This window comes from Manacus vitellinus, unplaced genomic scaffold (genome assembly GCF_001715985.3).
Source record: "Manacus vitellinus isolate BGI_N305 unplaced genomic scaffold, ASM171598v3 scaffold_41_pilon, whole genome shotgun sequence".
In the NCBI taxonomy this organism is placed as follows: Eukaryota; Metazoa; Chordata; class Aves; order Passeriformes; family Pipridae; genus Manacus; species Manacus vitellinus.
In genome coordinates this window covers 1,665,422-1,692,256 of record NW_021940545.1, presented here as the reverse complement: position 1 = coordinate 1,692,256, position 26,835 = coordinate 1,665,422, and the positions used below count along the sequence as shown (strand labels likewise).

Genomic DNA, 26,835 nt, shown 5'->3' with positions numbered 1-26,835 from the left:
AAGAACATGGATCATTCCTAGCAGGGACAGCCCTGGCAATGAGATGGCTGAAGAGGAGGAGGAAGAGAAGGTGAGGGAACTGCTCACCTTCAGTCATCCTGCGGTACTTCTCCTTGTACATGAACCCCAGGACTAGGCAGCATCCTCTTCCTGGGAGCCCCAGTTCTGCAAGAGAAGAGAGCGTGGTGTTAGACCAGGCTGGGGACAAGAGCAGCTCCTGGGAATGCTGCAGGGAGCAAATCCTGCTGGGGACAAGAGCAGCTCCCGGGAATGCTGCAGGGAGCAAATCCTGCTGGGGACAAGAGCAGCTCCTGGGAATGCTGCAGGGAGCAAATCCTGCTGGGGACACCATTCAGGTAAAGCACCAGCGAGGTGGGCCTGGAACTGAACTCTTTGGTCAGCCTCACTGGGCTGAGCTTTGCTGGGCTCCTGAGCCAGTGTATCGAGAGGCAGGAGGGTCCCCAACCCCTCCATTGCCTGTTTCTCAACCACTCCTCTATTCCAAGTGAGGGAAGGAGCTGCATCTTCCTCCACAGCAGCGTGTTGCAACAACATGGACTCTTTGATCCTTTCCTCCCTTAGTGGGCAGCAAAGCAAAACGGGAAATGGCCCTCGGGAGGGAAGATAAGTCTGGCCTGAGGAATCTTGCTCTTTAGAAGCAAGCAAGTGACCCCACGAGCAGCAGAGTGCCAGAGTCTGAGGAGGCACGCTCCTTTGATGCCTTGATTTCTTAATGGGGCTTTTTGACTCTTGGTAACAAACAGAGGGAGAGATGTGAGCGTGGGTTTTTCCAGAAGCGGCCGCGCACGCGCTCTCCCCGCGCGCCGCTCAGAGCTCTCGTTCTTCAAACAAATCCTCCTGTGTCACAGCGCAGAAAATTAAGGTACCGTGTCCCCGATGCTGCCTGTGGACCTGCAGAGCTCCTCGGGGGCTTCTGTGCTCTGCAGAGCCCTGCTGATCAAAGCCCCTTTGATGTTTACTTAATGTGGCTGCGGACTGCGCAGAGCCGGGGAAGGAGCGCCGGGAAGTTGTGTCGCACGCACGAGGGGAAGGCAGCGAAGCAGGAGGGTGGAGAGCACAGAGGTGGCTGTAGAGCAGAGCAAGAGCTGCCTGGCAGCCTTGGCATTAGTGCCACGATGCAAACTTGGGGTTGAATGGCAGGTGGGGACTGAGCCCAGAGGAAGAGGGGAGTCGCTCGCTGCGGCGTGATGGGATGTGCAGTGTCACGGGAGACACCCAGGCTGACATGGGTACAGACCCAGATACACAGCATCCCTCTCTAACAGTGCTCACTGCCATGGCATCCCAGTGCAGTGGTTATAGCCTCCTCTTGAGCACAGTATGAGGAAGAATTTGAGCCTAAGCCCAGAAAAAAACAGATTTCTTTGGACCCCAGGACACTCAGGGTACACGCAGGACTAGTTAAAGCACTTTCTCTAACATTAAACAGGATCCCACCTTGCAGGAGGCTAAGGACCAACAGCTCCTGGTCCTAAGGCTGCCAGCAGGGAGGGCAGCAGCATCTAACCAGCACAAATCACAGGTGTGATTTCAGCAAAGTTGATGCTCCAACAAAAGCAAGTCTTAGCTCAGAGTAAGCTGGAATGTAACTGCTCCCCTAAATACACCTTGCCCTAGGGAGAAACAGGCACGTCCACAAAGTGACTCACTTCACCTACCAGAGTGACTTTGAGGGGCTTGTAACTCACTTTTTGGCCATAAAGGGCGGTGACTAACTCTGATCTAAAGATGTCTAAAGATTAGACAAGTCAGGAGAGATGAACTGACTGTCAGAACTCTCAGTGGTGTCTTGAATCAGAGTCCTAATCAACAGGAAGGGGCAATGAGTGGAAAGCAGCCCTCTTGCTCTGCAGGACAGAGATGATGAGATCTACTGTGACCTGCACCAGGTCCACAACCACAAACACACTGAGAAAGGGGTCCCCTTGCAGAGCGTTGGATGCCCCCAACACTCCTGACTGCAAAGAGCTGCTGGTTTAGCAGGACACCCAGCACAGGTCACCCAGCACAGGTCACCTCTCTCAGCCCTGGTTTGGCTGAAGGACACCCAGCTCAGGTCACCTCCCTCATCCTGTCTGACAACTGGAATCCATCAGACCTTGCTGGCTGTGGGATGGGGTTTCCATACAGGGCTGCAGGGTTGCTGTGGGGACAGACAATCCCTGTGCCCCTGGCAGGAGCTGAGACCTGCCCAGAGCCCCGAGCCAGCAAAGCAGGTGGGAGCCTTTATGTCCTCATTGATAGGAAAACAAAACCCCATCGATCGCTATTGAGCCTCCAACCAGCACCAAGGTATCAAAGTGTAATTAACACAACACGATTAGATTAGTGCCACACGGGGCAGCACAGCCCACAGAGGAGTCGAGCAAGCCAGAATTCCTCTGGCTGACTGAGCCCTGCACTCGTGGGCCTGGCTGTGGATGCTGTGCCTGACACAGAGCTGGCACAGCAGGGGCTGCCACGCCCTCCATGGCCCAGGGCCACAAACACCATCAGGAGCACAGAATCATGGAATGCTTTGGGTTAGAAGGGACCTTAAAGCTCATCTTGTTCCAACCCCCTGCCATGGGCAGGGACACCTTCTGCCAGACCAGGTTGCTCCAAAAGCCCAGTCCGACTGCCCTTGACCCACTCTCCAGGATTCGGCAGCCCCTTGGCCAGGGGAGCCATTCCCCCTCGTCCTGGCCCTCCATCCCTTGTCCCGCAGTCCCTCTTCCAGCTCTCTACGATGCCCTTTAGGTCCCTGTAGGGGATCTCAAGGTCTCCCCTTGAGGGACCTTCTTTCCTCTCCAACGGAAGCCCCCCAGCCTCCCAGCCTGGCTCCAGAAGCAGAGGGCTCCAGCCCTTGGAGCATCTCTGTGGCCTCCTCTGGAGTCACTCCAGCAGCTCCAGGTCCTCCTAACACTGGGGGCCCCGGAGCATCCCCAGCACAGCATCCATGGGGGCAGCAGCAGCTCCAGTGTCCCTGGGGGGGTGACTGTCCCACCACTCCCATGTCCAGCTCTCACCTTCCCATTGCAGGGAGCAAAATGCTCCCAAAAAGAGGTCGTGGGGCTCTGGCCAAGGCAGTGACTGAGCTACCCAAGAGTCCCAGTCCCAGCTGAGCCCTCAGAGCAGGGAGGGAGGCTCAGGGCTGAGCCCCACGGGCTGGATGCAGCTGAAATGTGGGTTATTACCCATCTGGACCCTGGATCAACACACACTGCTGTGGGTGCCTATTTCCCACTTGCCTCCCCGAGGGGTGCTATAATTAACACTTATAAACCACTTTGATATCCCATGATGAAAGGAGCTGTACAAAAGCACTGCATTATAATAATTCATACCATAAATTTGTGAGAACATGCAAAAATCTTTATAGCTAAAGGCACCTTTAAATACTTGAGAGCGCCTTTAAAAGGTAAAATACTTCAAGATTACTCTGCTGCCTGAGGATGTCTCACCATTTCATGGCTTTTAGTGGCTACCTAAAGCTAAAATATTTAAGCAGGTACCCAGCATTTTAAATGTCTCAGCTTTAGGGGGGCTGCTGAGACACCACTGAAAACACAACATTTTACTGAAAACACAATATTTTAACCCATACCTATCCCCCACTCTCCCAAAACAATCCCATCCATTGCCTTGCAACAGCAATTGAATTTTCTCAGCGGGGCAAAACTACTTTCAGCTGAAGTTTACCATCCCAGGCACTGTGAAGAAGTGGGAGCTCAAGGATCCTGGTTGGAAAACACACGGCAGGGCCCTGGTTTTGACTCACTCAGAGGAACCTTCATCAATAAAACTTCAAACTGGCACAAGAGCCACTCATCAGACAAATCAGAACCAAGTTAAAACCACATGTTGCCAGTGACAACGAAGCAAAAGCCAATTTAAAGAAACAAGAGCTCAGGGTCTCCAAGAAACAAATCTTCAGGGTGGAAAATCGGGGTGAAAGTTTGTTTTGGAAGAATGATCTCCCAGCACTGACCCAAACTGTGGAATCCTCCTCCTTTTTCCTGGTTTCTCCCAGTGTTTGGAATTTCCTCACTCCATTCCAAGGCAATTGCTCTGCTCAGGAAGGGAAGGAGGTTTCTGATCACCGGGGCACTAAAGGCTAAAGCTGCAGAGCAGTAATAAGGGTTTATTAACATAGTCATAATGTCTACTATTGTGTAGCTGTATCCCACCAGGAATGATAATAAATGTTTAATAGCCCAATAATACCTGTTTAATAATTTTTCAGCTCACCCTGTCTAATTGCAAGTTTATTAAAGAACAATAAACTTTACAATCGTTGTAAAGGCGTAATTGCAATTCCATTGCTTATTTAATATTGAGTTAATGATATTACAACTAAGTTATATTTTCCCATACATATTAAATATCAATTAGCTGGTTTAAACTATTGATTTGTATTTAATTAACTATGCTATTATATACCAATTAAGCTCTTATAAGAGAAGCAGAAACAGCTGGTCTCTTAAATTAAATTTTTAAAACTTTGTATTAACATAAATATCACGTTTCCATTTTCTCATGTTTTCCTTTTACAGTGACAGCAATTTGCTACCTGTAAATACTTTTGTCCAGTTGCAGGAGTTTAACTTTACACTTTTTCTTTCCAGGATGGGGAAAGAACAACCTCCATGGCAGATATCCTGGTGCCAGAGACACCCAAACATGGGAACTGGGAAAGGCTGAGGGCTGGAAAAGCCTCATCTCACCTGGGGATCCCAGAAGCAAAGAACTTGGCTGGGAACTCTTCAAAGAGCACTAAAGCCTCCAAGGAAAGAAGCTCAACACCTTCCTGAGTTGGCCAGGAAGGGTGAGAGGAGAAAATCCTACGTCACAAATCAAAGAGATTTTGGTCACTTTACACACTTTGATTGAGAAACCTCATCCTTCTGCTCAGAGTTTTCCTGTCCTGATGGATGCAGGTGCCTGCTGTTGGAGATCTTATTAAAAAGACACATCTGGACAGAAAAGCCTGCTCTCCCAAGGCCTCCCCTGCCCTTGGCTTCACTATGTCTGGGGATGCTGCACCCCAAAAGTTACAGGAAATGTGTGAAGAAGCATTTTGTTCGTTTTCCAGCCTCCTGGTTTCTCAGTAACCACCTTGCTTTTCTCCTGGAGGTTTCCTAAAGATCTCCACGGCCTCTTCTTCAGAGGACTTTGCTCTGGGCACCCACGAAGCACCTTCCCCTCCAAGCTGTCCTGCCCTGAGTGCTGGGTTCAAGCTTCCTCTCTCCGTGTCATCTGCATCCATAACATTCCTGAGCAATCCAAACTCCTGCTGCATTTTGGCAGAGAGCAAACAGATCCTTGGGCACGTAATTTCTGTATTACCCTGTTAAGGCTGAGAGCAATCCAAGATCCTCAGAGATGGAAAAAGCCATACAAATGCACATTATTATTAAATCTGTGCCTGGTTAATTTATAAAAATGTACTAAAAAACCTAAGAGGCTTCCCACATGAGAAAATGGGCACATTACTGTTTGAAATATGAATGAACCAGAGATCAGTGTTAAATGCCGTAGTGATATTGTATTTTATTCTACAGTGCTCTGCAGAAAAGTTGCATTTATAAACCCATTTATTGTATTATGTACTCGCAAACCACCTTGTCATCCATTTATTGCACAAATAAAATCTTAAAAGCAGAGGATTAGTTGAGTGTGTCCCCGTGGGACCACAATCTGCCTTTAAAGAATCCATCAATGAAGGAAAACAGATGGAGCAGAGGTGTTTGCCAGCTCATTGCTCTGAGATGGAAAACACAACTGGCTATTCCAGGCCCAAAGACCTGGAAAGAGAGAAGGACACACAGCAAGGCTTGTGGAAAATGGTTCCCCATTCAATAGCCAGTTCTGGTGCTGAAGGGTCCCTAAAACTTCTATCAAACATCCTTTCAGGTTGAAAACCATCATGGAAAAAGACAGGAACACTTGGATGTGCTTATTTTCAGGGACCTCTTTCAACCCAGTGAAAAAACAGAGCCATCCACGACACAAGAGGAGGTTCTCTGGGACAAACAACTTTGAACAGGCCTTGGAATATCACAGGAATCCAAAATGCCTTGAAAGGCACCAGCTCCAGAAGCTTCAAGGGCAAGAGCAGAGAAACAGGCAGGAGGCAGCTCTCCCCAGGAACAAGCTCTGCCCTGGTACCAGACAATTAAAAGTTGCTTCTTAGCAGGACACACGACTGGCAGAAGGGGAAAGAAAGAAGAGGGATTCGTGCTGCTGAGCAAGGAGAGTGATATCCCTGTGTTCCCTGGCTAATGAAGGGAAAAGAGGCACCTCCAAGTTGTAACTCAGCACTGGAGTGTTTTGAAGAGGTTTTTTGTCTCTGGTGGCAACACAGAGCCTTTGCTCCCCAGAGTTCAGTGCTGAACCTGTCTGTATTCCCCACTCTTCTCCCCAGCCCTCCATGGCTGGTGCACTTTTTCTGAGCCTCTCACAAACGTGTCCAGTTTGGAGAGCATCTGACAAGGGAAGAAAAACCCTCACAAACCTCAAATCCAGTCATTCTTTGGATTATTTTTTTCCTTCTCCTGAAGTAAAGAAATCTGATGGAGCTGCAGGAGGAAAAACAGTTCACCCCAGGGTAAGGTGGCTGTCACTCCTTGGAGCTTCTCACATAAACAGCTTTCACACCTTTGTGTGCACAGAAATGCATTTGCACTGGTCAAATAAACCAGAATGCTCTGCTAAGGTCTTGGGGCAGCAAGTTCCAGAGCTTAACTGCACTCACATTCAGGAAAAAGGTATTTTTCTTTCTATTTTCTGCTGTAAAAGTCTTAACTTCCACACAGGGTTTTATTTGAAAGAAAAACAAATAAAAGGTTATGTAGAAACTGTTTTCTTCACTACTATCAAACTATCAAACCCACTCCAGTTTGCACTGATGAGAGCTGGGTCAGACACCCAGCACAGCCAGAGGCTTCCACATCCTCTGGACAAAAGTGCATCCAGGCATCAGGAAAGGCTGGTGGGGCTGCCCAAGATCCCAAACCCTTGGGCAGGATTCCCAAGAAACAGTCCCCTGGGACTTTGGGTTGCACTTGCTCCTTCCACCCCCCACTTCCAAAGGCTCTGCCCCGGCAGGGTCAGTGTTTCCTTGGACAGTCTCACGGCAGGTGCAGTCCAGGCATTTGTCCCCAGTTCCATGATTTTTAGAGTATTTTTCAGGACCTGCCACTTTCACCTTGCTCAGCTCAGAGCTCCTGCAGCTCCTGGGTTTGCTGCAGCCCTGGCCCTTGCAGCCTCCCCGTGAGGCCCCTGCCCTGCTCAGTGGGGCTGTGGCCAAGTCACCTGCTGGTGGCTCTGCCCTGCCCTGCCAGGGCTTCCCGGGGAATTAATCTGTGTTTCCACTCTACCTCCTGCTCCATTCGGGCCTCAAACGCATCTGTCGCTGCAGGAAGGTCGGAACAAGCCTTCCAGGGAAAGTTAAGCAATGGCAAAGCACCTCCCCATGCACCCTCCAGCCCTTGGCACTTCCCCAGGACACGTCACCATCCACACCGTCCCACCAGGAGACCTGAGCTGACAAGACCACGTTGGTAGACCCTGAGGAGGTGGCAGGGGACAGGGACAGGGACAGGACAAGCAGGTGATGGGCACATCTGTCCTGGTCTCACTCCAGTGGCTGCTCTGCTCCAGCTGACACAGCTCCATGGATTCCATGGATTCCATGGAGCTCCTCGTGTGCACTGGGGCATTAACAGCGAGGGCAGGGGAGGTGAACAGGCAGCGTGAGCCTTGTCCCTCTCCCTGTCTGACTGCTCTGCCTCCCCCAGGCTTCCTCTGCTCCAGCCCAGGGCTGGGATGGCCCAGGGCTGTCTGTCACCTACCCCCACGCTCTGCTTGGCAGCTCAGACCCGACGTGCAGTCACTGGGGGACCTGCCTGCCAAGGGCTGTGCTGGCACTGATCCACAGCTCCTCCACCCACCTTCTTCTACCCCACCAAACCCAGGAGCTGCCTGTTCAACTCCAGGCAGCAGAGAAGTGACACCACTACACTGGAGAGGAAAGGGTGGAGGACAGGTATGAAACCCAACCCACCTTTCTGCAGCACCTCCTCCCCTGGAACAAGCTCTCCAGGGAATCAGAATGCCTTTGTGAGCACACACCCTAGAGACTGGAAAAGCCCCAGAGACCAGAGCAGGTGGAGTGTGTGTGAAACAGCAGAGGGTACAGGGAAAGGGGGTTTGGAAGATGGATTGGGATGGTCTGAGCTGTGTTGGGCTTTCCTGCTCCATCTCCAGTGAGTGCACTGGCACCAGGCTGTGCTGCTACAAACCAAGAGGGCTTTCAACAGGAAGGATTGTTAAGTCTTTAAGATGGTCTAAAACCTGAATGAAAAAGCTCAGGACAAAACTGATGGGGAGTAAGACACAAAATCCACGTATTTTGATTCCTTAAGTGTTTTCCCTAAAGACCTGATTTCACTTGGGTTTCTCATTTCATTGAAAGCCCCTCCACTGTTCCTCACTCCTGCTGCAGGACCCTTGCATGTCCCATCCCTATCCAAGCACCATCAGCCCCACACACAGCACGACATTATCCTGCAGCCTGGTGGGAACATCTCCTGGTGGTATAAACCACACTTTTTGTGTTCCCCTGGCACACAGAGAGCCACATTTCCAGCAGGTCTGGAGATCCACACAAAGCAGGAGCTGTCCCTGCCTCACACCCCACCCGGATTATCCCATTACACTGGGAGGAGAAGGTGGCAGTGGAAACACTTTGCAATAAGCCCTGGAAATCCCCACGCTGCTCTGACAGTCTGTGGACATGCTGGAGAGAAAAATAATAAAAAATAAAAGTGCAGCACCATAAAGGTCACACCTCCAGCTCCTGATCCACAGTGGCTCCTCACACCTCCCACCTCGGAAGTGTTTCTGGCTCAGCCATCCATTTTACAAGACTGGGAAGACACACAAACCACTTCTGCCCTTGGAGACACCCAAGGAATGCAGCTTTCCTCTGCCTCACCCTGGAATTGTGGTTGTTCCTTTCAAGCCCATCTGCCCCAGACCCATCAGCTCCTCCTGCCTCTGATCCAACAAAGCCCCTTGTCCAGCTGCTCCAAAGCTTCCCGTGCTGGACACCCCTGACAACTGCCTGGCTCCTCCAGGCCCCTCCAAAGGCCAGGAGAGCACTGCAGCACCAGCACACGCCCAGGGCAGAGCAGGGACTCCTGCAGTCCTGCTATTCCCAGGAAATTGCACTCCAGCCTCGCAGGCACCGTCAGTCCCGTGTATGGGATAATTAAATCCCGTTTGATGGTTACCTCACAGCATGGCTGCTATTCTTCTGCATCTGAGCCTTGGGAAAAACATTTCTGATCTCCAGCTTCTATTTTATTTTTCATCTCCTTGGCGACTCTTGGCAATTTTGGAAAACTCTTTCAGCTGCCTTCCCGCCCATGAGGTGAGAAGGGGCAGGAGACCTGCTGTGACCAGTCCAGGCTGTGCCACCTCCTCTCCAGGATGAAGAAGACCAGTGATGTGAGTGTGTCATCTTAGGTCAGACCCACAGCACAGGTTAGTCTCCATTTCCTCCCTAGATATCCGAATTTGAGTTACCTCCCAGCAACCTAAATGGGAGCTGAGGCACCTGAACATCTTGGGGAACCTCAGGGGGGTGTCACCAAACCATCCCAGATGAGTAACCTGGCCAAGGGAGCAGCAATTCCAGGTTAATCCCAGGTGGAGGTGCATTTGCTGCAGTCCCTGCTCCACCCCTTCTGATAGAACTTTCTGGAAGAGCCTGTGGTGCTGAGATGGAAGGGGCAGCAGCAGAACAGAACCCAACCCTCCCCAAAGGAACAGGGCACCGATTGCATGGAGGGAGAGAAAGCCACAAGGTTTAAGGGATTAACCAATCCCCTCATTGCCACCCCTTCCTGCAGGAGGCAGCTTTGATTGGGGCATTGAGGCTTCAAATGCACTGGCAGGGGGGGCTCTGGCCATGCTCAGCAGCAGGAGAAAGGGAAGTGAGTGGGCAAATTTCAGGCTGTGGGAGGCTGATTGCTGCCCTGCCCAGAACACCCTCTGTCCCAGGGGGAGCAGATTTGGTCCACCATGAGAAACAAATCCATCAGCCAGGCAGCGAGGCCATGCAGGTATCCCATCCCAGCACTGGCTGCAGGCTGGGCTGTCTCTGCTCCACCAGCACTGCTCACCTTGCCTGGTACAGCAGGTACAGCAGGCACCCACCACATCAGCTCCAGGCTGCAGCATTCAGCCCAAATCACTGCTCCTGTGGCATTCCTGTCTGATGGCCAACCATACCCTTTTCAGAGCATTATTTTCAGTTTCTTGATTGGCCTGAAAACCCACAATTTGTGTAGCTGGTCCTGCTGGCTGGATCTTCACACTGCAAACACTTTGCTAGTGATCCCCCAGGCCCAGCTACAAACACTGTGGTTCACACCACGTTCAATCCCTCTTGACCTCTGCAGGTGCAACCAGCACAGGTGAGAGGCAGGAAGGTAAACCAGGGAAGATGGGTAGGAGGGAAGGACTTGGAGCTCTGCCTCTGCCCTCGCACAGCCCAAAACACACACAAGCAGCAGGGATCTCCCTGCAACTCCCCCCCTTGGGATGTGCTTTGACCAAAACAAGCCCTGCTCAGGGCTGATGCCAAGACCTGGTGGGATTGGTGCCTTTCTGCACCTTTCCTGCTACCACTGCTCAGAGCTGCTGCCAAACCCCCTAACTTACTGCCCAGCTCAGCTCCCACTGCCAGGGGGGCACTTTCCCAGCGTTGGCCATAGCTTGGATGATCTGTGAAAACAGCTCCCCTGGTTCCCCCAGCGCTGCTCCCACACGCACTCCCTCGGTCCCATTAAAGGTAATGGGGTGAGATTGTCCAGCCCATTACTTTCAATGGCTCCGTTTCAGCCAGACAGCCTAAAGCTCCCACAGCCTCCAAGCAGCAAGCAGAGGAGCTCCAAAACCCCCCGTTTCATTATCGCCTCGCCTGTTCCAGCTTGCCAGAGTTTAATTGGAAAGAGAGCCAAGGCTGCGTTAAGGTTTGCTAATTGCTGCAGGAGAGACACGAGCACTCCTCGCGCCGCCAGCCAGCGTTTCCTTGCTCAGCAGTTTCGGGTTCTTCAAGGTGTGAGGTTTTATGAAAATAGTCCAAGTTATTTTTTTAAAAAAAAGGAGATTCACACGCAAACACGGCCAAAGGAGAGGAATTTATGGAGTGGCTGTGTGCTCCAAGGTTCAGCTGGTCTTGCTGGTGCTGGAGGGGAAATACAGTGGCAGGAAGAGCAGCTGGGGAGAAACATCACTATTGGAAAATGCCAAGTGAAAATCACGTATTTAAGATGCATCACAGGAGCTGTAGTTTGAGTCCTTCTGAACTGTAAGTCCACTAATCCACTGAGGGTAGAGACAGGCCAAAAATCAAACCACTTTGCTTCCAAGACAGTTTGATATTACAAGATGCTCAGAAAGCTGCGTGGCCAAAAACACCTTACTTTGGGAGCTGGAGAAATCCCATTTCTGCTCTGATTTCTGACCTTGCCTTCTGCTCGGGGTTCATAAAAGCCTGGCAGAACTTGATCATATAAGGCCACGTGCCCCATTACAGCTAGGGAAGGGACCTATTAGGGATGTGCATAATGATGTATCCAGGAGACTGGAATAACGACAGCCGTCCCAACACCTGGCTGAAAACAGTGGGAAGAGTTGACTAGTTAAATCCCAGAAAATCCTGAGTTGGAAGGGGCCCACAAGGATGAGCGAATCCAACTCCTGGGTCTGCACAGGACACCCCAAAAATCCCACCATGTGCCTGAGAGCATTGGCAAAAATTCTCCTCCCACCAGAAAGCAGCTGATGACACTCGTCGGTGCTGGAGCTTCGAGTCCAACACAGACTTTTCCTGCCTCTGACCTGAGCCAAGACTGCCAAGTGCAGCTCTCCTGTACCAACCCCAGGAGGTCTCTGTGTGGTCCCCTGGGCTTGGTGCCATTCCCTGTTGCGGTGTTGGGTCCATTGCTGCTGCTCAAAGCTGTTGCTGTGGTGCTGCTCACAGCCCTGTCCAATCCAGGACAGATGGTAATAAATTTTTCAGTGGTTGGAGCAGAGTGCAGCAACTGTGTGATTAGCATCTTTTTCTCCACTGCACATTTCGTCTGTAAACTAAGATTAAATACCTGGAGGAAAAGAGCTGCAGGAAAAGGGGACTTTAATCCGTTTTCACTGCAGAGTTCACACGAGCGAGCAAACAGCTCGGCTCCGAGGTCAGGGCGGCTCGTTGGGCACGGAGCCTTCCCATGTGCCAGCTCAAGTTACCCACATTCCATGAAGGTGCTCTTTCTGTCAGAGTCATGAAATGGTTTGGGTTGGAAGGGACCTCAGAGATCATCTGATCTCACCCCCCTGCCATGGGCAGGGACACCTCCACTAGCCCAGGTTGTTCCAAGCCCTGTCCAACCTGGCCTTGGACACTTCCAGGGATCCAGGGGCAGCCACAGCTTCTCTGGGCAACCTGTGCCAGGGCCTCACAGGGAACAATTCCTTCCCAATATCCCATCTAACCCTGCCCTCCTTCAGCTTTAGGCCGTTCCCCCTTGTCCTGCAGTACATGCTAAACAGCTCAGAACTCCTCTGACCTGTGCAGCTGCCTCCAAACCAGCACTGAGAGGAGCAGCAGGGTCTGCAATCAACTAAAAGTGCACAAGGGGAGTAGAACTGCTCCATTACCTGCCTGAGTTTGAACTCTCAACTCATTTAAACCAAACAAAACCTATTCCAACCACCTGTCAAGCCTGACAGACCTCACTTGCCTGCAACCTCAGCCAGAGATAAAACAGGGGAATGAATGTCATGAATCACATGGGAGATGAGGGATGGAACCTGTTGTTGGGAAAGAAGAAATCATCAGCTACAAATTCAGCAACCATCAAAACATTGTTCTTCATCACTGCAACACGAGTGCCAGGGCAGTGATGCTGACAGGGCACCTCAGATGGGGAGCACGTCACCAGTTTTTAAGGAACAAGCCAAAAAACCTAACAAAAAAATCATACACACAGAGAAAAACCACCACATCTTTTGTTTTGGAGTGTGTCCTACTCAAAGCCAGAAGAGTGGTGTCAGGGCTTGTAAACCATCCTTCCCAGTCACAAAAAAGAGCTGCCTCTGCACCCCCCAAAATGTTGTACCAAGCTTTAGTTTTGCTCACACACAGCCATGACCAGGAGATCCTGCACATAAACCACTCCTGGTGCAGCCTAAACACAAAGGGGGAGATCACCTGCTCCGAGAGGGAAAGCCAAGGAGATTTGAAGGCTCTGGCTCCACTTGTAGGAATATTTCTCTCAAGCACCTTCTTGCTTAAAAATCCCAACAAGCGCAGCAGGGCTCCAGGTCAGAGAAATATCATCCAGTGATTTGGATGTGAATGTATCTTAAAGGTCACCTCATTCCCAACCCCTGTGTGGGCAGGGACACCTTCCACTAGCCCAGGACCCATTAAGGCCACGACCAATCTGCCCTTGGACACTTCCAGGGATGGGGCAGCCACAGCTTCTCTGGGCAACCTGTGCCAGGGCCTCTCCACTCTCACTGTGAAAGCTTCTTCCTTATATTTATATATCCCCCTTGGCTATTCCATCTGCAAACAGCTCTAATCCACCTTTCCCCCTTGGTCCTGCCCGTGCTCTCCCCTCCTGGAGGGAGGCAGCATGCAGCTGACCTGCCCTGCCCTTCCCAGGAGCGGAGGATCCGCCTTCGGAGCGCTCACGGATGGGATGGGCACGCACCACCCGCCTCTCAGAGGGCACTACGTGCCACTGCTGCAATCAATAATGCAGTATTTCCTCTATGTTTTATAGCCTCGTGTTTATTATGTGTAAATAGGGATTTACAGGGATCTGAGCGTGTTCTTTGAGCGCAGCTGACACCCCGCTCCGCCAGCCGCCGCTCCGCACCCGCGGGAAAACGAGACGAGGCTCCTTCCACAAAGCCCTCTTTGTGAAGGAAATGGGGGAAGAAAGAAAAAAGGGAATAAAACAAGGCCAAGGTAGAGAGATCAGAGACTGTGCACATGGGATGGAACACAGGGCGGGTGCCAGTGCTGGGACTCAGAGTTGTGTCGGCATCGCTCTGAAAGGGACCTTAAACAGCGCTCTCATCTCGAGTCCGAGGTGCTGCTTCCAGGAGGAAAAGGTTGGGCTGGGGGAAGAAACTTTCCCTTGAAAGGCATTGGAACACCTATGCAAAGTTCCTTTTTATTTGATCTCGGGCACAAAGAGCAGAACAGAAGCATATCATCCTTTGCAGCTAAAATGAAAAAATAAAGAGGACTTTTATCCCGGATCCATTTATCTCAGGTAATAAATTCTGCTCCTGCCTGCAGCCAGTCAGTATTTTCCAGGTGGGTAACTTTCCTGCTGGAAAAATGAACAAAGCAATCAAAATAATTTGCTAATTCATTTCATACTCTTTTTTTTTTTTTTTTTTGAAGCCTAAACTGCAAGTTAAAACAAGCCTGAGTAGCCTGGTGTGTTGTGTCAACATTTTGTTCAACAAATATCAAAGCAACACTGAAATTCTTAATTGTCTCTTAACACAGCTCCAGAAGTCACACAGCACTTCCCAGCGGGAAAGAGACACCACGGATGGATTTAACAGCCATGTGTGGCTTCTGCAGGATGGCAGCAGCCTAAAGGTCTCCTGACCCCTTTCCCAATAGCACTACCAAAGTGCTTCTGCCTGTCTTGACAGCAGCTGCAGCACATCCACCCTCAAACCTTGGGAGGCAAGGACATGGTCCCGCTCCCACCCTCCCGGGGAACCAGCAGAGCAAATTAAACCACCTGACTCGTCCCAGCCAAGTTCTTCATCTGTGTTCTTAATCAAGGGAGCAGTTCAGCACAACATTCAGGGCCACACCTGGGAAATGCAGGGTCTGAGCAGCTTTCCTGTGCCAGCCTATCCCAGCATGCCCAACATGTGCCTTTCCCAGTGTCTATGCCCGACCTCATGTCCTCTCCAGCTCATCCTCGTACTTCAAGCCAAGGAAAAACCCACCTCTGGCATGATGAACAAATCTCTTGGCTTCACTCTTTCCTCCTGGCTCTGCCAAAACCTCCTCATGCAGCCTCATCTGTGTTATTTACTCCCAGCTTAGCTGGGAAAGAGCAGCCACGTCCTTTTCCTGCTTCTGGGAGGGTACAGGGACCGTGTTTTTACACACATGAAACGTTCTGAAGTTCTCCTCTCTCCCTGAGCTCATCTGCCTTGCCAGGCTCCTGCTCCATTACACAGCTGCCACGTTCCACCTCAAAACTTCCTGAGACTCAGCAAAAAATAAAATAAAATAAATAAAAACAACAAAAAACCAAACAAACAAAAAAAAAGGAGGCCCAGCAGAAGAAATAGTGAAGGACCATAAAATACTGGAGAAAACAGAAAACAGACAGGCCCCTGTTGGTCACCAGCTGTGCTCTGGCACCATCCCTGGCTGGGAGACACTGCATTAGAGGCAGCAATGATCATCACCATTAAGGGCCTTGATGGGAGTCAGGCAGCTGGTTTGCAGCATTTAGCTGATGAGATAAATAAGGGTGCTTTTGGCAAACACAGAGGGAACAAACACGAGAAGATCAGAGATGCTGGAGAGGTTCCAGCTTCCCTGATAACGTCCTGCCCTTTCACCAGCTCGGGGACATCCCAGAGGAGAGTCCTGCAGCACATCAGGGCACTCACATCACTGCCAGCTCATTCTTTGGGCATGGAAGTCCCCTCACTGAGGGGACTCGGCCCTCCTGGGGTGGGAAGAGGGACAACAGTCTGTATTAAAGAATGACAAACATGCAGAGACTCAAGGGCACGAGCTGCTGCCCAAATTTCTCCAGCCCTGCTCTGGATGCCCAGGGATGGATCCCAGGGAGCTGCTGCAGGGCTCTCTTGGGAAGAGAAGAGCAGAGTTTTGGGTCACATGCACCCCCTGTGATCTGCCCACACAAAATACCTTTGTTTGAGACCTGCCTGCTGTCCAAGGAAACTCTTCCCCATCTCTGGAAGTGTCCAAAGCCAGGTTGGACAGGGCTTGGAGCAACCTGGACTAGTGGAAGGTGTCCCTGCCCACGGCAGGGACTGGAACAGGATGATCTCTAAGGTCCCTTCCAACCCAAACCATTCCATGATTGTCTGGCTGTGGGGATCCACGGGGACTGTACTGTCACCCCTGCCTGCAGCAAGGACAGAAGCCTGCCCAGTTTCTCCATCTAGACTTGAAGCAAGTCATTACTCCTTAAGCCAGTCATTCCTTCCACTATTCCCATCCCAGAGATACATCCCTGCTCCACAGGATTGGTTGGGATAACCCACTGATGCTCAGACACCAGAAGCTGTCCTGTCATTAAAAAGTTGCCCAGTCCCAGGGATGCTCATTTCCCGTATTTCTGCCTCTGGATGGCTTTTACTTCTCACTAAACTGAAAGCACAGGACAATCTAAGTGACTGATTGGGCTGTGTAATACAGTCCCTGCACATTTAGATTAGAAATGATTATGACTTAAATGAAATAGCTGAGCACAATCCTCATTGCCATCTATTCCCCCCCACACACTTTCAAAGACAGTAAGTGAGACGTGTAGAGCAAGGCTAGAGAGAGAACAAAGACACCAGGATCCAGCTCTCACCCTCCACCTTGTTTAGGGGGCTGAGGCCCAGGAATGCTGGAGGTACAAGGGATCAAGGCACTGTCTTTTACATCAATATTCCCTAAACAGCCTTCCAGGGAATGGAGGAGACACCCTCCCCTCTGTTCCATGGCAAGGGGAGATATCCCCTTTGCTTACCAAAGGTGGGGCACAGAGGACAGCTGTGCACTCCCCCCTTCCCAAAACCACCCTCTTGGGCAGCACAACACAGGAACAGGTTTGAAAGAGCAGACAGAGGTGCTTTGTAACAGGAGGGCTGGTAATGTCCCTAAGGAACATCCAGAAATGTTGGACCAACCTCCATCACAGCTTCAGAGCAGGGAAGGCTTTCCCTGGACTGTGGGACACTGTACTGTGGCATCCTGAAGGATGTAGCCTTAAAACAGATATTCCCCCAGCAGGCTTTAAGTGTTCCCAGTGGCAGGGTGGGAAACAAACTGGTGACCACATTCCATGGGCTGGGAATTAGAATATTCCCATCCCTTTATCCAGCAGCAGGCTGGGGGGACTGGTGAGGGCACAATGAAGCAACCAAGGGGCTGGAGAGAACAAGACAGACACGCTGACCTTTCCTGAGGTTTATCTTTCCTGCCAACCCCAGTGCAGGAGTTCCATCCCTCGGAGCTACACGGGACCGAGGGGAGGAAGCTGAGGAAAAAAGCCACATCAAGCATCCCACCTTAAGGAAAATCTTTGGAAAGAAGTTTATCCATCATCAATAGGGGAAGGTGACATTTCAGGGAGATACAGGCAGTGTCCCAGCTCTGTCAGGCCATGGAAGGGAAGAGGTTTAATGAACTTTAAATGTCTGACCTCGGGGGGACCCCAACACCTTCCTGCTCTCTGAGCCACTGACAGAGCAAAGCACATGTTGGGTGCCCAAAACCCACCCCCAATCTCCTCACAGGAACCTTCTGCTGTGGAAAACAGCTCCCACAGCACTTGTGCTTCCCCTGACAGCCTCCCAGGCACTGGAGCTGCCCCACAACCCAGAGTGTGATCAGCCTGAGGGAACAGCAAGGTCCTGGATAAATTTAGGGCTAGATTATAGCCCAGCTGACTGTGACTAACCTTCTGAAATGAAGGTCAGTGCTGGTACCTTGGGATGTGATTTTCTTCCATTTATTTCTTGATGGGAAAGCGATGGAGAGTGTAATTACTGCTGTACTACTGCGAGTGGGGAACGTCCTAATCCAGGAAAAATGAAGATGTAGATACAAGTGCTGTGTGAGGAATGGGAAAGAGGGCTGTTAAACAGCCAAAAAAGGGGGGGTTGAACAGTCTGTGCCAGCTCCCAGTGTGTAGAGGGAAAAGCCTGTCCCCACCCTGCCCATGGGACATCCTGCATAGCAGCTGAAGTGCTGGAATCCTCATGGATATGGGAAGCAGCACCCACTGCCTGCTCTCAGCCATGCTCACATGAACCTGCAATGCCCTTTTTAAACTCCATGTGACCCAAGCAGCTCCAGCACCACTCAACAAGAGCCTTTGAGAGGTTACAGGGATGATCTCAGCAAACTCTCAGATCTCAATGCTGGGAGTGCCCCAATCCCACCTTCCTGCGGGCACAGGCACATCAAATCCCTCTCTGTGGATGGCATAACCCCAGGCAAATCCTGCTGGCAGCTCAGGAAAACCAGAGCCTCCTCTGAACAACAAACTAAACCCCCAAACCCCTGCAAACCCCCACCACTGCAGCTTCAGCAACAAGCCACAAAAAGGGTGTTTAGTTGAAGAAGTGTTTCTGTGCTGTGACAGCTGAGGGAGAGCAGGCATGAGGCCCCACCACAGCTCAGGGCTGCAGAGAGCAGAGCCCACCAGGCTTTGGGAGAAAAGCCACCCCAACACCCTTCCTGGAGGGCTGCTGGAGGGAGGGCACTCACTGTCCCCACACAGGGCACTCACTGTCCCCACACAGCCCTTGGCAGAGGGGCAGGAGGGCAGTGCCTGTCACCACCACACAGACCTGGGGCACCTGCCACAGCACCCATCGTGTGTCCTCCCCGTGGCACCCACCTCACCTCACTGCAGCACCCCAGCACAGCCACCCAGAGCAGCTTCTCCAGCAGCAGAGCTGAGGGGAAGGGCAGGAGGAGCCCTAATTAGGGCCCTCATTAGCTGAGTGCTGCACCTGGGACTAATGAGCCCCCGCTGACTGGGCACCTCAGAATCATAGGATCACAGAATTTTCTGAGTGGGAAGAGACCCATGAGGATCATCCAGTCCAACTCCTGGCCCTGCACAGACACCCCAACAATCCCACCCTGTCCCTCAGAGCGTTGTCCAAACCCTCCTGGAGCTCTGGCAGCCTTGGGGCTGTGCCCACTGCCCTGGGGAGCCTGGGCAGTGCCCAACCAGCCTCTGGGGGAAGAACCTTGTCCTGAGATCCAACCTGAGCCTGCCCTGACACAGCTCCAGCCATTCCCTGGGTCCTGTCCCTGCTCACAGAGAGCAGAGATTGGAGCTGCAGACCCAGCTGAGCTCTGACCTCAGTCTCCTCTCCTCCAGCTGAACAGACCAAGTGCCCTCAGCTGCTCCTCACGAGGCTTCCCCTCCAGACCCTCTGCCAGTCCTTGGGACACTCTCTAATGGCTCAATGTCTTTTGGATATCGTGGTGCCCAAACTGACCCAGCACTCAAGGTCTTGGCAAGACAATCTGTTTGAGAACTGGGTGGATGGTTGTGTGATTTGCTTAAAGGAGCTTTAATGGCAGTGGTTGTAATCCTAATGCTGTGGCTTTGTATTCCTTGGGTTATGACATGCATCCTGAGCATGACTCAAAAATCAGTTAAAGCAATCTTGTTTGGAAAATCTGAAGGGGGAAATGTAGGGATTTCTAATATGGGAAAACAGCAAGAAATGGACATTGTTACACTGGTGGGAAGGAAGCCACGGGAAAAACAGGGAGAAGCAGCTCCCTAGGGCAGAAAGAGGAACTTGAACAAAGGACGAAAGGAACTAATGTTGCTAATAGGTAAAAATGTTATAATATTGTAGCTGATAGCAAGGACTCACGGCCTAAATGAACAATTACACTCTATTGTGTAACAGGTATAAAAAGCTTACTGAAATCATTAATAAATGTCTTTGCTTTCACCATCATATGAAGTCCGTGTCTCTAGTTGCCATGTCAAGGTGAGGCCACCCCAGGTCAGAGCAGAGGGGACAATCCCCTCCCTTGCCCCATGACACTGTGCCTGATGCCCCTCATTCCCTTTCCAACACCTTCCTCTCCCCTGGAGCGAAAAATCACCTGGAATGATCCCACCACAGAAACACCTGAGGGGAAAAATTGAATTAAGCTCCACAAAGCCCTTTCCCCTCGCCACAGGTGGTTGAGAACTGAAAAGCATCTTGCCTTAAATGTCCCCCCCCATGTTGACAGGGTCCCTGGGGAGGCTCTGCACACATGGCTTTGCTTCCCTTCACGCTTGTGTAAAAAGGAAAGGACAAATAAATTGAGATTTATGGGATGCCAGAAGAGCTGATTTTTTTTTTTTAATCATTTTTCCCTCCTCCCTTGAACTCACTGTTTTGTTTTCTCCCCTGCAGTGGCTGTTTGGAGGCTGCAGATGGAGTGCAGAGAGCAGCTGGGATCTCCTTGGAGAGGGATCAGGGACAGCAGGATGGAGGGGCTGGGATGTGTGTGGTGCACTCACAGCATCCCATTGCCCTGGACGAGGTATTGGATATCGTGGAATCCCAGAATGGTTTGGATTGGAAGGGACCTCAGAGATCACCCAGTTCCACCCCTTGCCATGGGCAGGGACACCTTCCACCAGCCCAGGTTGCTCCAAGCCCCGTCCAACCCGGCCTTGGACACTTCCAGGGATGGGGCAGCCACAGCTTCTCTGGGTAACCTGTGCCAGGGCCCCACCACCCTCCCAGGGAACAATTGCTTCCCAATATTCCATCTAATACTCTTTCTCAAGCTTGTTCAGGAAGCACCTGAGCAAGGTCCAGCCTGATTTTCAACATTCAAGCATCAAAGGTTTTTTGCCCCTTTTTTTGGTGGTTTTCTTCTCCTGTTGCCTCCCAGACAGTCCAGCTGTGGCTGTCACTTCACACTTGGCTCCGTGGCTTTTTCCCGTTGCTCTCTGGCTTCCAGAGTTTGCAAATCAGCCCCTTAGTGTGGACAGTGCCACTCACATGGGAACATGGACCCTTCTGCAGAGCAGAGACCCAGTGGGTTTATGGGGCCAAGAGAGGGACCAACATCATCAGGGTCTCCACAACCTCACCACGGTCTCTGCAGCCCCACCATGGTCTCTACAACCTTTCCATGGTCTCTGCAGCCCCACCATGGTCTCTACAACCTTTCCATAGTCTCTACAACCTGTCCATAGTCTCTACAACCTTTCCATAGTCTCTACAACCTTTCCATGGTCTCTGCAAACTTTCCATGGTCTCTGCAGCCTCACCATGTCTCTACAATATCACCACAGTCCCTACAGCCTCACCACAGTCTCTACAACCCCTCCATGGTCCCTACAGCCTCACCACAGTCTCTACAACCTCTCCATGGTCTTCAGAATGGTGGCTACCACTGAGATCATGGTGCACAAACTGCTCCACCTCTTCCAGGAGACAGACCACCACCACCTCTTCTCCTGGGTAGCTTCTGCTGCCCCAGCAGGAGCTCATCCATGTGCCAGGCCTGTCCCTGTGCCCCCACAGAAGGACAACACGTGCCACATCACCGTGTCCCTGCTGTGCACACGAGTCCCTTGTCCTGCAGGAGTGGCACCTCCACAGCACACCCCCAGCACACCCCGACACGAAGCACGTCTGATCAGCTCACAGGAGGAACAGGCACGTTTCACAAACGTGCCCCTTTCCAGCACCTGTTTTCTGCTTTTATCAGGAGTCACAGACTCGTTTTGCATGAATGTGCTGTATTTTCCACACTGGTTAAGCCACTCTCTGACTCCACACTCCTCTGGGTCTCCCACCCCCCCCAAACCGTCCCGGCTCCTTCTCGTGTCCCCCCTGACTCCTCAGCAGTGGTTAACAGTACATTTTTCCTTCCAAGCATGCAAATGCCCCGAGTGGAGCTGAAAACAGGCGGCTTCTGACCAAAGTGATGTGATTAGGAAATGCAGATTTTTCCTCTCCCTGATGTCCCAGTGACTGGAGTCAGGTCTGTGTCACCTCCACAGCCCTGCTCTGCCAAGCAGCCGCCTTCAATGCATCCTTTAACGAAGTCCCAGTGATTGATTGCTCCCTGCCCTTACAGGGGTGCTGCTGGCACCCTGACCTGCTCCTGCCAGCTGCAGGGTTCCAGCAGAAGGGCCCAGCCCCTGCCAGCCCCGGGCCTGTCTCTCAGCTGAGGTTTCCCCCCTTGCAGCACAGATCTGCAGCACCAGCACGGTGACAGGTTTGAGCTGCCGTCAGCAGAGGAGCCGATGGTCTCCTCTGAGCAGCGGTGAGCGAGTTTGGGTTTTAATTAAGCCCTTGTGGGTTCCTTGAAAGGTTGGAGATGACACAGCCTCCTCTGAAGCTGGCCCAGGGAGACATCCAGAGTCAGCACCAAAGCCTGCCTCCCCCTCCAAACGATATGAAACTGGGACCCTGGAAGAAAGGATGAATTCTGAAGAGGAGCAAAAATGTTGTGGTTTCCTTTTTCCTGAGCCCAGGTCGGCTCTGGGAGGAAACAAAGCTCCTGCCAGCTCAGCTCCCACCTGTGCCTGGTGAGCCATCACTCTCCATCTCCATGCCTGGCCATCCCTTCGGGGTGTCTCAGAGACCAGCACAATCTTTCATCCCAAATTTATCGCTGTGCTCTGTGCAGATGCCAACAGGGAAATGCTCTTCCTTGCATTTGCACTGCTGGATAAACAGCCATCAAATATCCTCAATAAAGACCAGCAGCCACTGCCCAGCAAGTCCTGGATATGCTGTATCCATGTGAATCCCAACACGTGCTCTTTGCTTTCTGGACAGGGAAATGCTCAGCTTCCCCTCCCCATCCTGCCCTGCAATGTTGTATTTTAGCACTGACTGGGAGATTTCCATCAAACAATATAAACACATTTGTCAAAACTGTTCACAGTGGCTGGGCTTCTCTGAGGAAACAATGGCAAAGGAGCAGTGTTTAATTCCCTGTTCACTGGGATTCTCAGTGCTGTGTTGTTTGAGCTTTGTTTCCTCCACGCTTCCTTCTCTGCTTTTTTTTTTTTTTCTTTTCAGGCTGGAAAATCCCTCAAGCTAAAAAAAAAAAACATTTCTACCTGGATTGCACTCATTTCTAACCCAAACAAAAAAACCCCAACTCTTACTTTTGAGTTGGTTTATTAAGAAAACAAACCAAACAGTGATGCAGAGGAATATTTTGAGGAGGGATTCCTTTACCCCTGGTTCAAACAAGAGCAAACCCACCCGGTTACCTCACTAGTCCTGTGGTCCTTTTTAACAGGAGGGTAAATAAATGGAGGAAATGGGGAGAAATAGGTTTATGGCCAGGAAAATGAGATGGGAAAGCCCCGTGGGAGGAGGCATCATGGGTTATGAGGGGGAAGGAGATGCCATTCGCAGAGGAAGCATCAGAGACCCTAAATTTCACAGGGTAGTTCAGGTGATGAACATGAGAGAAGGAGGAGGAAGAGAAGGAGGAGGAGGACAAGGAGGAGGAAAAAGGCTTTTACTGACAAAAGACAGATAAAGGGGTGTTTAAATTTCACATCCCCCTGTGGCAGGGCCCTGTGTCCTCCCCTGTGACCCCCTGCCCGGGGGGGTCACCTCGGTGCTGATGTCACACAGTGACAGGTCTGTGACTCCCAGGACTCTGTGTGACAAAACCACCCAGAACAGCCTTGACAAATGTCCTCTGGACAACCTGGAGTGGGAATTGACACCAAACACCATTTCCAGAGCCACTTCTGCTGCCATGAAGCTGAAGAGCACTTCTGTGCTATCTCCTGCTTTGAAGAGCTCTCGCTGTGACACGAGGGTTGGGGTCAAGCATTCTCACTTCCACTGGTTTCCTCCACTCCTGGGAGACACCTCTCTAGGAGAAGAGGATCTGTGCTCATCTTCTGCCCCACCACCTCTCTAGGACGAGAGGATCTGTGCTCTTCTCTGTCACATCTTTAGGCATTTTTTTGTTCCCTGGGTCTTGTTTGCCTCATTTCTAGCAGCTTCAGGAACAGCTCAGAGGATGCACATAAAGGCCCAAGCCCTGTCATTATTTACACATCTCCACTCCCCAAAACTACTCCAAGCAGCTAAAAAAGGCATGTGAGACAGAGGTGCTTTCAAAAATAAAAAAAAAAAAAGAAAGAAACTATGAGATTTTCCAGAAATAGAAATAAATAGCAAATGACTTCGATGTCCTTTTTATTTGCTCCCTGGCTCTGCAGAACGTAAAGGTTATGTTTTCCAAATTTTTCCTGCTACAGTAAAGATCAAATAGTCAAAAGGCAAGGAAAGCTGAGCCCCTCATTTCATGTCATGGCTTCAGGAGCTGGGGCTTTTGGAAAAGCAATAAACATCATGGGCCTGATGCTCTGGAGTATTGGCAAGATTTGTGAATAAGTACAGAGTTTTATGGGCCTTGACTGTCCTTTGCCTTAGGATCCTTCAGAGGGGACTTGTAGTTATCCTAAATATAACACGCTTCCTTTCCAAGGTCCTTTCTCACCAGCCAGGCTCACAAACCCGTGCACGGGGGTGATGAGCCCTCCCACGCTGGCAGCAGAGATTTCCCCGGCTGTACCCAGCCCCTCCGGGTGCCACCCCGGCCCCTCCGGTGCCACCCCGGCCCCCCGTGCCTCTGGACGTGTCTCACAGCCCGAGCAGCCTCTCCGAGACCTCACAGCAATTTCTTTTCCCCTTTTTGCTGCCAGGGGCCCAGAGCAGAGGAGCAGGGCTCCTGCCCCGGGGGATGCCGCTCTTGAGCTCGTTCCAGGGGAGCAGATGGTGCCTCACACGAGCATTTCAGGCATCGCTGCCGCCGGGGATGGGCTCACCTTAAGGAAACAGAGAAACCCATTTGTCCTACTATCCAAAGGCGTGTCTCCATCCTCGGCTGACACGGCTCAGCCCCAGCAGTGCACGCACCCCGCCGGGTTGCTGTAGCTGGAAGGGGAGTGCGGGGCAGAGGATCCAAGCCCCTCCCTGTTGCTGTGGTAACACAGCAGCCGCGCTCGGTGCCACGCTGGTGGCTGCAGAGCCCTGTGCTATAACAGTCCCACCGAGTCCTGCGGGGGAAAGAGCTCGAGCCCGCGGGAGGAATTCAGACAGACCCCCCTCGCCCAAGGGGCAGCTCTCCCCTGCTGCCCGCGGCCACCCCGACAGCCACCCCGACCTTTTGTTAAGTGCTGAGCCATTCCCTGTGCCTGTCGCTCTGGTTTATTTCCATTACCTTTCAGCAGGGAAAGATTTAGGATCCATCTCCCTGTTTAGCAACATCCATTTGTAACAGTGGGATCGCTGGGGAGCAGTCAATAGGCACTGTGCTGGCCCATCCCTGCAAACTGTGCAGCAGTTAGTGCAGAATATGAAATATATATGGCTGCCTTCACCTAATCTAAAACTGTATCAAATGGCTCTTAACCTTGCCCGAATGAATTCAATTTGGCTACTGGATGCGGATCCAATCCTTGGGCTAGAACAGAAAAATCACTTACTAAAGCGATGCTCCCGAGGGACGAGCTCCTGAAAGAAAACTCTGAAAGATTTCCAGTTGGCTAGTCCTGTGATAGTTCACGCAAGACAAATCCGGAATGATGAGGTCTTTTCGTCAAACACAAGCAAACCCCAGGAAACACGGGAATAGCATTACAAGTACATCGGAGGGGGGATTGTTAGGGAAGCTCGGGGGAACGCAGGAGAATGCAAGGATGGGCAGAGGAGGGAGATGTGAATCAGAGGATCTGTGTGTGTTTCCAGGGGTCTGATAAGAGAGGTGGGTCTGTAAAGAGGGGCAGAGAGTGCTCAAAGCCAGGGGAACAAAGCTAATCTAACCCTGCCATCGGGCAGTGGGAGGCCATTCTCCCTTGTCCCGTCCTCCACACCCTTGTCCAAAGGCCCTCTCCAGCTCTCCTGGAGCCCCTTTAGGCACTGGAAGGGGATAAGAGGTCTCCCTGGAGCTTTCTCTTCTCCAAGTGAACACCCCCAGCTCTCCCAGCCTGGCTCCAGACAAGAGCTGCTGCAGCCTTTGAAGCTTCTCCATGGCCTCCTCTGGACTTGCTCCAGCAGATCTAAGTCCTTCCTGTGCTGAGCACCCCAGCACTGGATGCAATATTCCAGGTGGTGTCTCACAAGAGTGGAGGGGCAGAATCCCCAGCCTCAAGCTGCTCCTCCACTCCTCTGCTCTATCCCAGGAGGTGCCCTGTGGCACAGATGGCTATGGAGAAACCAGGCTCCAGCCTCCTTCCCCATCCTTCCCGTGAGGGATGCTCCAGGAAATGCTTTTCTCCTCCCCTCCCCAGGATGGCAGCCCGTGCCAGCCAGGTGCCAGGTAGAGGGTTGATTTCCCCCAGGCAGGGGGTTGATTACCCCGAGGCAGGGGGTTGATCTCCCCCGGCTCGGGCAGTGCCGCGCTCACTGCCCTGCACCACCGAGTTAATTGAATTGTCTTGTTCTATCCTTTGTTCAGGCCGCTCAGTGACGGCTCTCACTCGAGGGTCCAGCGGTGAAATAAGGACGGGGATGACGTGCTCGGTGCTAAACCCCACCCCACTCCCCAGCACAGCGCCCCAAAAGCTGCTCCCCCTCCCACGGGGACCCGCTGGGTGCTGGCAGGAATCGATCGAGATCTGGCTCTGAGCCCTTTTCTCCTCGAATCGAGCATCAAGGGATGATGCCTGGAGGGTAAATCGGGACAGCCGCCCCGGGGATGCGGCGGGAAGGGGGAGGAAGGATGCGAGGAGGTGCTGCACAAGCCACGAACGGTGGTGTGGGAGGGGAGGAGAAGGATACGAGGAGAAGAGAGGCGAGCAAGGAGAGCTCAACAACTTCATCTGGCGCCGCAGGGCCTCCGGGCCCCCTCGGCACAGCTGGGCTGCCGCGCACGCCGCGGCTAATGAGGCATCTGCTCCTGCTGACAGGCGGCATCTGCTCCCGCTCGGATCCTCCTGCCAAGCTCCCGGCAGCGGCCGCGCCGGGCCCGGCCCCCCAGGCAGCCAGGTGTGCCCG

The 26,835-nt window shown here is 51.9% G+C and overlaps 1 protein-coding gene across 1 annotated transcript in view; it reads right to left on the bottom strand.

The window, feature by feature from the left end:
- KIRREL3 (kirre like nephrin family adhesion molecule 3) overlaps window positions 1–26,835 on the bottom strand; it is a 359,934-nt gene that overhangs the window by 124,958 nt on the left and 208,141 nt on the right. Inside the window, exon 2 of the mRNA XM_029962045.1 lies at window positions 88–165. Coding sequence (XP_029817905.1) covers window positions 88–165 — 78 coding nt within the window. The remainder of the gene's footprint in view (window positions 1–87; window positions 166–26,835) is intronic.